This window comes from Taudactylus pleione, unplaced genomic scaffold (assembly GCF_031769625.1).
Source record: "Taudactylus pleione unplaced genomic scaffold, aTauple2 ptg000146l, whole genome shotgun sequence".
Taxonomy (NCBI): domain Eukaryota; kingdom Metazoa; phylum Chordata; class Amphibia; order Anura; family Myobatrachidae; genus Taudactylus; species Taudactylus pleione.
Genome location: NW_028284548.1, coordinates 3911760 through 3926860, shown reverse-complemented (window position 1 = coordinate 3926860; position 15101 = coordinate 3911760). Strand labels below are relative to the sequence as shown.

General features: G+C 43.0%; 1 protein-coding gene across 4 annotated transcripts in view; it reads left to right on the top strand.

Annotated features, from left to right (window-relative positions):
* Window positions 1-614: 614 nt before the first annotated feature.
* VAV3 (vav guanine nucleotide exchange factor 3) overlaps window positions 615-15101 on the top strand; it is a 317308-nt gene continuing 302821 nt past the window's right edge. For all 4 annotated transcript variants that reach the window (XM_088474051.1, XM_088474049.1, XM_088474050.1 and 1 more), the window contains exon 1: window positions 615-1615. In XM_088474051.1, the coding sequence (XP_088330177.1) occupies window positions 1412-1615 (204 nt within the window). In that variant the 5' untranslated portion in view covers window positions 615-1411. The remainder of the gene's footprint in view (window positions 1616-15101) is intronic.

Sequence of the window (15101 nt, the reverse complement as noted above, 5' to 3'; positions counted from 1 at the left end):
TGTAACATTTGATGACCGAAGCTAGTTAACCCCTGCACAACTACAGCTTCTTATTCAAAATGACAAAATGTGGTGCCTATGCCCACTTTACTGCCCTATTCATGCCAAAATCCTTGTTGGTCAAGGGAAATGGCAAGTGTGTTATATGTATGTGACCATCCTATGTGGGTTTCAAGTGTAACATTTGATGACCGAAGCTAGTTAACCCCTGCACAACTACAGCTTCTTATTCAAAATGACAAAATGTGGTGCATGTGCCCACTTTACTGCGCTATTCATGCCAAAATCCTTATTGTGCCAGGAAAATAACAATTGAAAGCTGTGTAAGGGACACAATTCTTTGTTTACATAGTGTTAGTTTAGTGATCTACCTTTATTTACATGTTTTAATATAATATTTTCTGAATAAGAAGCTGGAGATTGAATAAGAAATGAATAAGAAGCTGGCCGAATAAGAAGCTAACTTCAGCCTCGTCAAGCATCTAACATCTGAGTTCCCCCTCCTCCCCCTCCTGTGTAGAAAGCAATGCAATGACAGCAGGTAGTCACACACACATACATCCTCTCAGCTGCGCATGCTCCAGATCTAGGGCTCAGCCCTGGTCAGAGAAGGAGAGAGTGGAGACAGTGACTGGGTATAGACCAGAGCAGGAGGAAGCTAGAGAGAGGGCACAAGGGGAGTCATGAGAGCCCGGCACAGGCAGTGTGAGTGGTAGTGAGTTAGAGTCACAGAGGGAGGAACAGAGCAGCAGGGATGAAGGTCGGGGACAAAGTAGAGGGAGATACAGAAAGTGACAGTGAGTGACAGAGAGGAAGGGGAGAGACGCTGTGAGTGCTGCACACTACTATAGAGGGACAGCCTGCTGCCGGGCACGCACACTAGGTGACAGCCAGTGTCTCCTGCACAGGGTGTGCTGCTGCATGACAAATAACACTCCCAGGTCTGGAGACATACAAGCAAGCGGTCAGGTGAGAGGATCTGGGGTTGGAGAGTCTCCATGTAATTGCTTTCTGCCCTGGACGGAGAAGGGGGTGATGTGCTGGCTGATGGTAATGATGCCATGCAGCGGGGGCGTGATGGAGATAGCACTGTAGCACACTGTGACACTGGTCTACAACCAAGGTGATTAAAGCTGCTTAGGAGGCAGAGGTTGTATGACGGAGGCTCCCACCCTGGTCTCAGAGAGGTGTGAAATAAAAGGTACTGTATCCGTCAGGATTTACTCTCAAGCGAAATGCCCTGGATTTTATTGCTCTTACCCTCAAATACTTAAGGAAGAGGAACATTTCATTCGTGAGGGTTGCTTGAACTACCGTAATATTAACTATCCTGTAACTGCCCTACTCTGCCATTCATTGCACAGCATCCTACCATTGCATTAGCACTTTCTGCTGCATTCCACCTGCCCTCATGGAGCCGTGGAGACAGTGTGCCCAGTGGCTGATCTACAGCAAGGTGCTGCCTCCCAATCATAGGGTAACATGGGAAACAGCCCAGGTGTTCGACCTGGCCCAGACCCTCCGGGATGGGGTTCTGCTGTGCCAACTCCTCAAGAACCTGCAACCCAACTGCATCAACTTGAAGGAAATAAACCTACGACCTCAAATGTCCCAGGTCAGTGTCTGCTCACTATTTACAGGACATATGTATAAATATTACTGATTGTTCATTATAAAACAGTAGCATTTAGCATGTCTGATGCTGCATACTTTTATACTTAGCATCAAAAACAGTGAAGGTGTATTGGAATTATACATTTCCAGTGTTGTCATTCTACCTCCATATAATGTTTGTTGAGAGCCTAAAACACCCTAAATTCTTGAATAATATGGCATGAATAGTAAATAAAAAAAATATATATATATATATAAAATTAGATTTTACTTTATATCAATATAACATATATGTGAACATACCTATATATGTATTTGTATGCCTGTATAAGATGCACTAGTTTAGTATAATATAGCATACCATACATATTGGTCTCTAATTATGTCACAGTATACGATACTTTCCCCTTTTTGTATTCAAATATACTTACTACCAGTTGTTAATGTTTACTCAAAAAGTTGATAAACGAAATTGGAAACATATTTTTGGTCTGAATTTTTAACCATTAATGGCCAAATTCCAGAAAGATATTTTCCTGTACAGTTGAACAGTTCGGTTTTGGCTCGGATCTTCCAGCCAAGTTTGGATCTCTGAACGAGGCAAAACGTCATCTTTCACGGACATTGTTGTAAAATGACCAACTAGAGAGGTAACTGTTTTCAGTTTGTGCCTTCCAATAGTATAGAGATTAGATCCAATGCAGAAATCTGGGAGCATCTATGGTGTACAGGGAGTTACAAAAATGTGGACTTTAGAAGTGCAAATATTAATCAGCTCAAAGAAGCATTGAAGGTTATAGACTTGGAAAGGGCACTCTTAAAGCTGCGTTCCTGGGTAGGGTAAATAAAATCAACCTATCGTCTTTCCCACTTAACAGAGCTCCATGCTGTTTCTTTGCCGTAATTTCATTGTGTGACATAGTGTACGCTCCTATAGTGTAGTGTTTGTTGCTTGCAGACCAATACAAGGACCCTATCGCAAAGCGTCCTAATGGTCCATATGGCCACACCATCTTTCCACAACCATTTTAAAAGCTGCTTTAGGTAAAACCCCAGAGTACAAATAGGAAATGTTTTTAAAAATATTTGAAATAATAAAGCTACTAAATTGTTTAAAACAAGAAGGAACGGTATGCAATATATGCGAAAAGTTAATCAGGTTAACTAATGCTGGGTACGCACTGACAGATACATTGGCCGATCAATTGATCGGCCAATGTATCTGCTGCCCGTTGGCCAGTGTGTACCCGATATATGTTGGTGAACGTCGCCGTTCACCAACATATCGCATTGGCTGTGCTGCACAGCCAATGGACAGATATGTCTGCAGATCGCCCGTACACACACAGTGGCAGCCGCGAGGAGGGAGATGGGAAACGCCCCTGACACGCCCACCGGCCGCCGGGTCCCGCCCCTCGGGCATCGGGACCCGAGGGCACAAGCAGATGATGGCTGTTCAGTGTGTATGAACGACCATCATCTGCAGATATATCTAAAGATAGCAAATCTAATCTAATTCTTTTCACAATCATGAACTGCAAGAAATATAAAGTTTATAACATGAGGCCACTAAAAAAAACTAATTTAATAATAAATAAGTATAATTGTATAAGACAAAGAGACATTTTTTTCAGTTTTATTTTGCCTGTATTCAATCAGAAGGGAAAAATGCCAGGAAATGGGTTGTGTAGCAATAGCCTGTGCACACATTAACAGTTACAGTACTTGTCTAACACAGGATGAGGTGCAATCACACCTAGGGGTCTAGTTACTAAGCAGTGTTAGGAGACAGAGTGAAAAGTGATAAGAAAGTGATAAGGTGTCAGCCAATCAGCTCCCAACTGTCATTTTTCAAACACAGCCTGTGAGATGACAGTTGGGAGCTGATTGGCTGGCACCTTATCACTTTCTTATCACTTTTCACTCTGTCTCCTAACACTGCTTAGTAGATAGACCCGCCTTAGGGATGGTAAAGTTTTACAGGGGCGTGCCATGTGGCCTCACGGCACGTCCCGGTATCTTCCCAGCTGAGCAGAGCGCCGGGAGGTGGTGCTACTCGGCAACGGCTTATGACCGAACTGGCCCATCATGTCCGCAGGCCCATCACTGTTGCCACCCCTTCCCTCCACCTGAGCTCATAACGTACTCCGGCTGTGGAGGATGCTTCAAGTCGGGTAGGTGATTTCCGCCCTGTACAGCAGCCGCACTCCTCAAGCCGGCCCTGAGGCATTTGCCAGAAGTGCCACATGGCCAGTCCTGCCCTGCGGTTTAGTAAATAAACCCCTTATCTCTGTCTAGGTCAATGCTATAAGATTGTCAAAAAATAGGTGTGGCCCCAATGACTGCTTGAGATGATGCAGACTGGCATGACAATATACAGTATATAAGAAAGGACAAGGGGTGTCAAACAAGTGCATTAAATGTTAGATTTATTTATTTTTTTAATACAGAGAAATACTTTTTTCTGTGTGTGCCAAAAAAAGGTGTTTAAAGATATCATCAAACAATCTTGCTTTCCTCTGAATCCTCTGGAAGAATTGAATCAACAATCAGGGATAACTCAAAGGGAGCAATTCAATTGTTTTGCGTGCAGCGATGCCTAATGTAGCAATTCAATTAATTAAATCAACTATTAATTATTGAGCTTGTTGCGCCTAATTAGACAGGGTTTAGCCGCATATAGCGGCTAAACCTGTCTTAAGTCCTGGTTAAGGCACCCAAAGTGCAGGAAGGGGCGAGCAGAAATGCAGACGCTGACGGCTTTTTGCACACGAACGAAGCAACAACTGAATAACTCCACCAGGCCCCTGGCACTGACACCCGCCGGCGCTAACAATTGAATCTGCCCCAAAATATTTAAAAGAACAATAGAAAATATATTATAGCAGGTTCAAACATGTGGGTATATAATATAGATAATTGTTTTTTTTACCTCAGTGATGTAAATTGAAGGCATATAAATGAAATCTGGGTTTTCCAACACTCATCCTCATGGAAGGATCTTTCAGATTAATATCTAGCATTTTCATGTACCTCAAAATAGTATAGAAATCATCACAGTGTGATATTGTATACTAAATATATTTATTACATAAAATACAAAAAATTGGCTGTACTGTACATAAAAAAATAAACAAGTAGAGCTAATCTGAGATCCTCAGGATATTATATCAAATAAGCAGGCCTTGGCCAGGGGAAATGTCATAAGATGGTGTTCCTGAAACCAGTATCCATTGGTAAGTAGGCCCAGATGCGTTTTGTGTGGCCAGAATATTTCAGAGGGATTACACGGGGAAAAGAATGTACATTTGTAAAAAGTTGGTTGAATGATAGACATCAGAGACTTTTCAGACTTTGGGGGAGATTCAATTACATGAGAATTGTAGATGGCAGCACATTTATCTGCCATCTTCTGGCAGATGTACTACAGTATATTCTGATCGCACCTTGCGCTTATTTGAATCTGCCCCTAAGCATAACATGGGCATTGGCTCTTTTGCTTTTTAATCATTTTAATGACCTTGTAGATGGCCTAGAAAGATAAGGTGCCCATAATTACTGATGAGCCTAGGTATGTATCAGTGGTGGAACTAACGAGCAGTGGGCCCAAATGCTAATAACTACAGTGCAGTCATGACGTCTGTCCCATTACCCACTGCAGGAGCCGAACGGAAGCCCGGCTCTTGCAGTGGGTGCTGAGTCTATCTGACTCTCATTGGCTGCTGTTTAACACACGCATCGCCGCCAGCGCTGGCAGCGATGCGTGTGTTATGCACAGCCTGAGCCCGCCTCCTAGTGCTATTGGGCAAGCACTCAGGGGGAGGGAATGGGCTCAGCTGTGCAGCACAGGACTGGCGCTGGAAGCCTAGCGCCGGTCCTGTGTAAATGTGTAGCGCTGACCGCACTCACTGCGGTCAGCGCTACACTGGTGGCTAGCTAGGGCGGTGCCCCCCCGCGCCGCCGGTCTCACGGCGCCCAGGGCACGCACCCTGCCCAACCCCCCTAGTTACGCCACTGCTCCTTGCACGCTAAGCAACCCTTCTACTCACGCCATGCCGCGGTGTTACTCGGTAACGCCTAGCGACTTTCAGTGCGACTTTTTACCTTCAAATGCCTGTTATTCGCACAGCGATACGAATAGCTAGCACAAGCGCTGATTAAAATGATATGCAGCATGCCTATTCTGTGTGTGACTGCGGGTGTATCTGCATACAAAACGCTACGTTACAGTGTCAGCAGCTGCTTGTGCTAGCTATTCGCATCGCTGTGCAAATAACACGCATTTGAAGGTAAAAAGTCACACTAAAAGATGCTCGGCGCTGCCAAGTAACACAGAGCTCTCATGTTATGTGTAGCGCGACTTGTAGCGCACGGAGGATAGATGTATATGGACACATCTGTATATGTAAGTAGGTGACAAGATAGGCCACATCTTGAATATAGGGTACATTTATGGACATATCACTGTGGGTAGCACATATTGAAACTCAGACCATTCAGAGGCAGTTCAGTGGCGGGAAACATTCTTAGTAAAAGGCATAGAATTGTTAAATTTGAATACATAAATATATCCGAGGTCAAGATGTGTCTAATTAACTTTACAAAACCAAGACTATACAGAGAACAAAGATCATCAGTTATGAATGAAAAAAGAAGATTTTGCCATCAGCATAATGTAGAAATGTTTTATTTTGCCTTAAGGGTAGTAGTTAATCTGAGGAACTCTTTACACAAGGTAACTGAATGAAATAATGTTTTGGATGCCTTTCTTGCAAGAAATTGTATCTGTAGCTGTAATTTATAATGGTCATTTTGGGAGGGATTGATCCAGGAAATTCATCCAATTACTATTTTTGGAAGGAATATTTTTACCCTATGAGGCTAAATTGGTAACTCCGCACTGGGATTTTTTTCTTTGTTTTCTTCTGAACAACACAATTAGACTTGATGATAGATTAAACAAAGATTTCTGTCTTATTTAACTTTGCTAACTGTATGACTGTGAATTAGTGATAAATAAGATGTTTTGTTTTCACACTTTGCTACAAAATGTATCCTACTTTGTGAATATGGCATAATGTTTAAATAATATATTATTGTTTAATGATGTTATGTATTAATGCATTGCAAGAACACAAATGCATCTGGTGAGGTACTGTGAAATTAAATATGGTTATATTATATCAATCTAGCTTGTATTTGTTATTTATCTGTTGTCTCTATTCTGTTCTGTCTATGGCATGTTTTGATCAATGCACCAGAAATGAACACAGGCTTTAATGTTGATGCTTTGTATCTACACTCTGATAATGAACATGTGGCATTGTTTACTGATACAGAGCATAATGAACTCACTGTACTTAGCTACTATGATGAGTTTCACTGTAAGGATAATTACTCACAATCTGCATTGTGGCCTGTACACTGAATGTGCTGTGTTGTTCTTTATGTAAGTTGCATGTGTACTGATAATGAGTATACTGCACCTCATAATAAGTGATTGCACACTAATAGTGTAAAGCTGAAAATTATGATGACCCTGATTCAGACTGATAATACATCTAATGTTATAACTTATAATAAATATTAACCTTCAGAATATACAAGCAATGTATACATAAATTTGTCTCACACACAAGCTTCACGGAGCAGAAAGAGTAAAACATATATTGCTGGTATTTAAATATATACACAAGCATCACGGAGCAGAAAGAGTAAAACATATTTTGCTGGTATTTAAATATATATTATTTTATATATGATAAATGATTTTCACATTTTGGCAATTAAAATATGACAGATTTGAAAAATGTTAATAAAATGATATAGCAAAGAAACTATAGTTTCATGAAATGCTGTTTCAGCTGTGTTTCCTTCTGGTGGGCGGTAGGGTGAGGTGGGTCAGCTAGGATTGTGCTTTTATGATGGACGTTATTAGTGCTGAGTGGCTAGTGTCAGTTGCTGCTCAGAGCAACACACTGTTCTGCAGTTTATTGCACATAGTTAGGCATTGGCCTAGAAATAAGGTTATAATACTGGGCGTAATTTTATGGTAGCATTTATGGCAAACAGGGCCATGAAATGCTGTGGTAAATTGTAATAAAGAGACTAGAGGAGAGGAACTCTCCATGTACAGTAGTTGTAGGAAGTGGTTTGTCTGACTGCACTTAACCCTGTGTGTTGTCATAGACTGTGCAACACATCAACAGTACATATTAGAGGCCAAATCAAAGTTAAAAATTGCAGGTCCACCGTACCGTGAAGTTTTGTGCCTGTGTTTTACTAATTTTGAGAGAACTGTGTGGATCTTCACGTCAAAGTGGTAGCTGCAAAAGTTTTGACAGGCACCTACAAAAAAGGACTTGTGTCACGTCCACAAAGGTGGCTAAATATCTGAATATGGTGCCTTTTCCACCGTGCAGGTGTCCAAGGTCCCTTTATTCTCATGATTAATATAGGGCATAAATGAGACTGGAGCAATCAGTATTTAGAATGAAAGAGAAAAGTTGAAATTAATGAAGGCCATTGTCCCAAAGTGATAGTAGGAAAATGTGTTGTTTTTACTTTTTCTAACGTGCATTTTCAACATGTGCCTTTACACCCTGAGTATTCCTTTTACAGGGATGTAGTTAAAAGTCTCAATCCCGATACAGGAATCCCGGCAAGGGATTTAACATAGGCATCGAAATACCGACGCCTATGTTAATCCCAATGCCGGAACGCCTGCAGGACGCCGGACCGATCAACCTCAGCCGGAGGTAAGTCCGCTGGTCATTCATACTGATTCTGTAACCTGTGCATATAAACAACAACAACACCATCAGCTGAAGGGGACCCTAAAGTCAATTACTTATAAATACATAGCCTGTATGTTTTTTCTCTTTTTTTAAAAATAGGTACAATGAGCTGCAACCCTGCAAAAATACATGCAGAGTGCTTTTTGGGGTGCAGTTCCAAAAAAACAGCGATCATGTATGTACTATATATGCAGTAGACGGCTTTGTAGTGTTCGCTATGATTGGTTTATAACAATATTAAGAAATAGAATGTGATAGCAGCATATATCATAAACAATATGGGTGGTTAGCAGACATAAGAGTAGAGGGAGTTAATACATGGGTGAAGATCAAACAGCAGGACATGGGAGGTTAATACATGGCTAAAGAGCAGACAGCAGGGCAAAGGGAGTTAACTCTTAGGCTATGCAAGCCTGTTCAGCAGGGCAGAACAGGCTTGCATAGGAAAGATGACAGCATAGGAAATAACTCACTAGGAAGGTCAGAGCAGTGTATTCTTCCAGTAGTGTGATCCCAGCTTCACTCCACAATGAAGGGTGAGGAACTTCCTCACTGTAGCCCCTTTGCCTACACTTTATGGATCCTGCCCTATACAGCCTACGTCATGCTCTGGTGCAGTAAATTGAACGTATCCACAAGAGCCAGCTTGAAATATTGGGAAATGTACCAACAATCCCATCTTTCCCTTTCACCTTTACTATAGCTTTACTTGCTTTGGCGTCCAGTGGAGTCAGATCCGTGTAGAAAGAAGGAGCCTGTGCAGAGCACTGGGGACTCCCACTGATGGCAACACTAGCACTTTGCACAGACTTCTCTGATCAATGGACACAAAATCAATGAAAGAGATGGTGGAGGAGATGGAGAAAATTAAGTCTGGCTGGATCTCAGAGTAACAGTAATACTCTGGTAATAGAAAATTAGAGACACCACCTTACTGTCGCTTTCCATTACCATGATATTATGTATTATTATACTACGGCACCTATATGTTCTCCATCCAAATGTAGAACCATTATTTGCGTTTAGTAAATTACGCCCACTGTTTAGCATTTGTTTAATAAAACTTCTGTGGAATTTGAATACATATTGAGTTAATGTACAGTAGCTAAATAAAGGTTTGTCTGTTTTAGTTGTTTGTAGCAAAGAGCTAAGCAGGAATGATTGTTTCAAATACCCTCAAATCTAAGGAGAACAAAATTCAGAGTATAAACAGCAAAGACACCATCAGCTGTAGGGGATTCCAAAATAATTGACTTATGAATGCATAGACTATATTTATTTTTCCATTTTTTTAAAATAGCTACAATGGCAACCAATTTTGGCACAAAAACACCATACTCAAACAAAATGAAATTGTGTGATAGCAAATAAACAATAGCATTTTACTTAGTCTATTAACAGGGACGTGCAGTGAGGTCAATGGATGGGGAGGCACTGGCTAGTATCAGAGTCAGATTTACACACACATATATGAACCTGCCCCACTTGCACAGATCTCCCCCCTCGAGATCCCCCCCACACAGATTCCCTGTAGCACAGATCCCCCTCACACATATCTCCCACTAGCACAGAAGATCCCCCCTAGCACAAAAGATTTCCCACACACACACACAAATCTCCCCCCAGCAGCAGACCCTCCTCATCGTTTTCTCCTTTGTGTTTCCTCTGTCTGCATATTCCAATTTCCTTCCCTCCTCAGTGCTGCTGCTGGGCTCAGATGCCTGAGTACTTCCTAGACTGGTCACCTGATCGTCAGAGGTGTCCATCAGAGCTCAAGGCATGCTCCCTCACAGTGAGGCATGCCTCCATTAGCTCTTTTTCTCTGTGTTTTATTGGCTGCTTCGTGGCCCAGCTCTCCCCAAAAAAACAACGCTCAGAATAATACAAAGGAGATATTTATAAGTTATAAATATTTTCTTTGTATTATTCTAATCATTTTTATAGTCAAAAACTATGCAGTCTGACAGGGCGTAAGACATGGGAGGCTCTGCCTACCTTGACTGCATGGCACTGTTTTTTAATATATATTGCTAAAGAATAGAAAATAATCTTAAGAGTGCACCTATAATAACATTATAGAAACACTCAATAATTTTGTGCCCTGGATGTTGATTTTGTGCCTTGTACTAGTGTGTGGAAACAAGTCTGAAAATGTAAACAATTGTTTCCGATAACACCATACTCACTAGAGCTGTTATTGCATTTGGGTGTCTTGTAGTTGCCTGCTCTATTCTCTTGTAGTTAGTGAACGCATTGGCATCCAATGACCTCTTGATTGACAGTAGAAACACTATTAACCACCATGCTTGTACTTGCATTTTTTTAACAGAAAACAAAAAACAGTGGATATGAAGCCTAATAATTAATTTTACTTTTTCTGCAACAGAGCGGCTATGACTATGAACCCTATCACGACACAGGAATTTCAAGTGGACTTTTGTCCCAATCTACCCTGATTAGCACTGCCAGCCTGGGGGCGCAGAGTCTAATAAGCTCAATGGTATTCACGTTCCCCCCAGACTAGGGGTGGAATGTACTAAATGAAAAATGTGGGCAAAAATCCAAAAACTGGTGTTTTCGGAATTTGGCCGCATTTTCAGTATGTACCAAGCTCTGGAATGCGATACATTCAGTTGTTTATCCGGCGACTATTTTTTTAAGGCGTCCAATGGAGCAATTCAATTGTTGCCCAATCTTAGTGAGCGAGTGTGAGCAAAAATGAGCGATAAAACCATGGTTAGGGTACCCTAACCTGGACTTTTACATGGCTAAACCCAGTCTAATAGGGCATGAACAGTTGAACCAAGAGCGACGCCGGGCCCAGTGAAGGGGGTGTGGCCTCATCGCGTGAGGCGTGGCCATGCCCCCTTAGGGAAAAAAATAAAATATAACATAACATATAAGTGCTGCGCGCTGGGGAGAGGGGGTGCTGTGGGACCCCTGAGCCCGGCACATATCCAGTGAGGGGTGCGATCAGTGTGATCGCTCCCCCACAGGCATAGGAGACTGCTGCGGCTGCTGCTTAGCAGCTGTGAGCAGTCTCTCAGGGCAGCCCAGCACACAGCAGCGTGTGCTGGGCTGCTGCAATGAAAGAGGGTGGGGGCGGTGCCGGACCTGGGCCCCTGACGGGCCCCTCCAGGAAGCCCGGGCCCGGGTAATTAGCACCCGCTCCACCCCCCTCTTGGCGCCCCTGGGCATGAAGATGGCATAATAATTAATGGGTGCCCAGAACATTTGAATTGCAACATTGGGTGTCCAGTAATTATAGCCGCCCATACAACAATTGAATTGCCCCCACTGGACAGCATCACCTTGCCCAATAGAAGCCTATAGGCTTCTCTTCACATTCTGCACTGAGAGGGATCCAATCGGACATCCCAGTGTTCCCCACTGCTCGTGCTTCATTCTGTGAATGTGCAGAGGGATTTCGGGGGACGAAAAAAAAGGGACGAGTTACGATGATGTTGTCGACAATTAAACAATATTGGATTTAGCCCTAAGATTGCTAAAAACCTAAAGACCACATTAGACTTGGTAAATATGGATATTGTAAATTGCACAGAGGTTCAATGTCCAGTATTGTAGATGACAACTGGAAGGTAGGGAACTGGCACCACATGCTCCGTTGTACGGAGAATTTTTCCTTCTTTCATCTTTTTCTTTGTCATCTAATATCTCAGTAGCAACACGATGCATTCCAGTTTTACATGTAGTAAGTATATTTACATCTGCTTTACAAAATAATTTACAGCGTGACTTAATGGCCGTGTCACAGTGTAGCTCACTACTCGGAGCCGCCCCCGCCGGAAGCAGGCCGACCACCACCTCCACCTAGACCCTGGCACACCCTGCGCTGAAGGCAACCATTGCAACCTCGCAGCCTCCCCCTCTCCTTCCCGGTGCACACCAAACAGTAATGCTGGGTACACACTGGCCAACATATCTGACGTTCAATTGAATGGCCGATATATTGTGTGCGCGTTTTCTAGTGTGTAGCAATGAAATGTCTGTGAACGACGCTCACAGACACGTCGGCTGCACTGCACAGTCGATCTGCAGATATATCTATCAGGTGTGTACCCACCTTACGTGAGATGCTGGATTGGAGGGGGGTGGCGTGCACAGTGGGCCGCTGCTTATCTGCTGTGATGGTTCGGTCTGCGTACGAGACGCCATGTTTACTGCATAAACGATCGCAGACGCATGATGTGACATGCCCTTGAAACGTTTGTGACACGTCTGCGTTTCTAGCAGTTACTCTCCGTTACCACCCTCAGATGCTCTCTGACTGTCAATCGCACTGAGAATAAATACTTGCTGCTAGCGACTATGGTAATGCACCTTGACGCATGCGCTCTGCGAATGAGACGCATGCGCAGACGGCCGATAATTGCTCATTTGTGAAAGCATTGGAAAAGCATACAACTGTGAAATATGCCGTATGTTTGCAGCGACGGGCGCTGCACTTTTCACCTTTTAGTAGCATAGTAAAGAGAGAAACAGTTGTAAAGAGCATGACTCTTCTCTTTATCTGTGGCACTGCAAGTGGCAAGTGCATGCTCAAGCCAATCACAGAAACCACAGCTCCAGGATGGGAAACCTATCTTTAGTTAATGCACAGCAGGCAGTAAGATCAGATTCACCATGTAGACCTGATTTCATTGGCTCCCTATCCCATCACTGTTTTATAGTCCTAAAACCTGACAGTAATAGCAGTTTATGTGTTTCAGGTAGCGCGCTGGCTCTGAATCACAGTTCAGTGTGCAGCCCCTTTGTTCAGCCAAGCTTGTGACAATGACAGCTCTCCTTGAAGCTGAGTTGAGCCGTCAGACTTGAATGCTTCCTCTACATGTCACAGCTCTACTGCTGTGCAGGCTGGATAAAGCTTGTCTCACTGTTCCCTAAGATGAGTAATTGGGAAATGATAGTGTTATAATTGTAATTATTGCAAATACACATCCTGCATATTATGAAAGCAGTCCCTTCAGTGGGGTTTTCCTAATATTGGCTGTTTGATGCAGTCCTTTCCAGATTGACCAATCTAGAGTGAACATTGCATATCACACTGGATAAAATGTTCTCACCTGAATGAATGGAAACAGGTTTTTTCGGGTTTTGTTTTTGCTGACCACATAGTGCACAACGTCCTATGTATCATATTAATAAAATAATAGAAAATAGGTCTGTTTTAAACTATTTTAAAAAGTTTTTCAATGCATAAATACACTGGCTTAGGACAATTTAATTAATTTGGGCCTTATTCTAATTTGCATATAATGAAGCTGCATACACGCTGCATACACATTACAATCAGTTTGCAAATGTAATTCTGCAGCAGTATTCGGAGCCATATGCACTTTTGCATATTCACGCCTCAGCAGCTCTGTCTGCAAAGGCGGCAGTCATCACTATTATCGGCATTTACATCTACCCTATGGTGGGTGCAGGTGATACAGCATACACACTGCATATGCACCACTCATAATGGTGAGTAACTATAGCAACACAAACATGACACACCCAGGCAATGGGTCTTTTTTGTGCATATGCCCGAAAATCATCCAATTTCTATACAGGGTAGAAGGGGAGGGGGGCTAGACTGCACTCCCTAAATTTTAAACATAATAAGAGGTGCTGCCATGCTGAGACTTATACTGTCATGCAGAAAAAAGAAAAGCAATAAGAATACTGGTTATTAATACATTATAATAAACTCTACAGTTATGATGGAGTATACAGATCTGTCCACATACATCTATCGTCCGTGCACTACAAGTCATGTTACACATAACGTGTGAGCTCCATGCGACTTGGTGGCGCTAAGCATCTTTTCGTGCAACTTTTTCCCTTAAAATTAGAGATGAGCGGGTCCGGTTCTCCCTATACCGGACCCACCTGAACATAGGGGATCCAACTAACTCGGAATCCAAAATGGGGCAAAACATCTGCGCCATTTTCACTCTGGCTGTGGAGAGTGTACAGAACAGACGTGCTTTGTGCTGCTCTGTCTGTGCATGTGTTCTCAACTTCTCAAGGGGCTGGGGCTGCTGTCACTGTTGTCCTGTCAATAAAGGGGCTGGGGCTGCGGTACCATCAAGGGGCTGGGGCTGCAGTACATAAAGGGCTGCTGCTGTCCTGTCAATCAAAGGGCTGTGGCTGCAGTATCATCAAGGGGCTGGGGCCACAGTACATAAAGGGCAGCTGCTGTGTTGTCCATAAAGGGGGGCTGCAGTACATAAAGGGGTGCTGCTGTGTTGTCCTGTCCATCAAGGGGCTGGGGCTGCAGTACCATCATGGGGCTGGGGCTGCAGTACATAAAGGGGTGCTGCTGTGTTGCCCATAAGGGGTGCTGCTGTGTTGCCCAGAAATCTTGTGACACTGTAAGTGGTAGCGCAGTGTGTTACCACTTTTCTTATTCATAAAAAATATTGTGACACTGTAGGTCATTGATACCGCAGTGTAATATTTAAAATTGGTATAAATTGACCTGTGTGCTGTACCCCACTTCATTCGTGTTGATATGGAGAACGATCAGTTGAGAGGAGAGCAGGAACCACATACTAGTGCTGGAGCTGCTGCCAGTGCCACCAGTCATGAAGATACTAGTCTATCTACATCATCTACTAAAGCCGACTCCCAAGGGCATACAGGGCTTAATTCAGGGCATCTAAAATCAAAGAACCAAGTTTT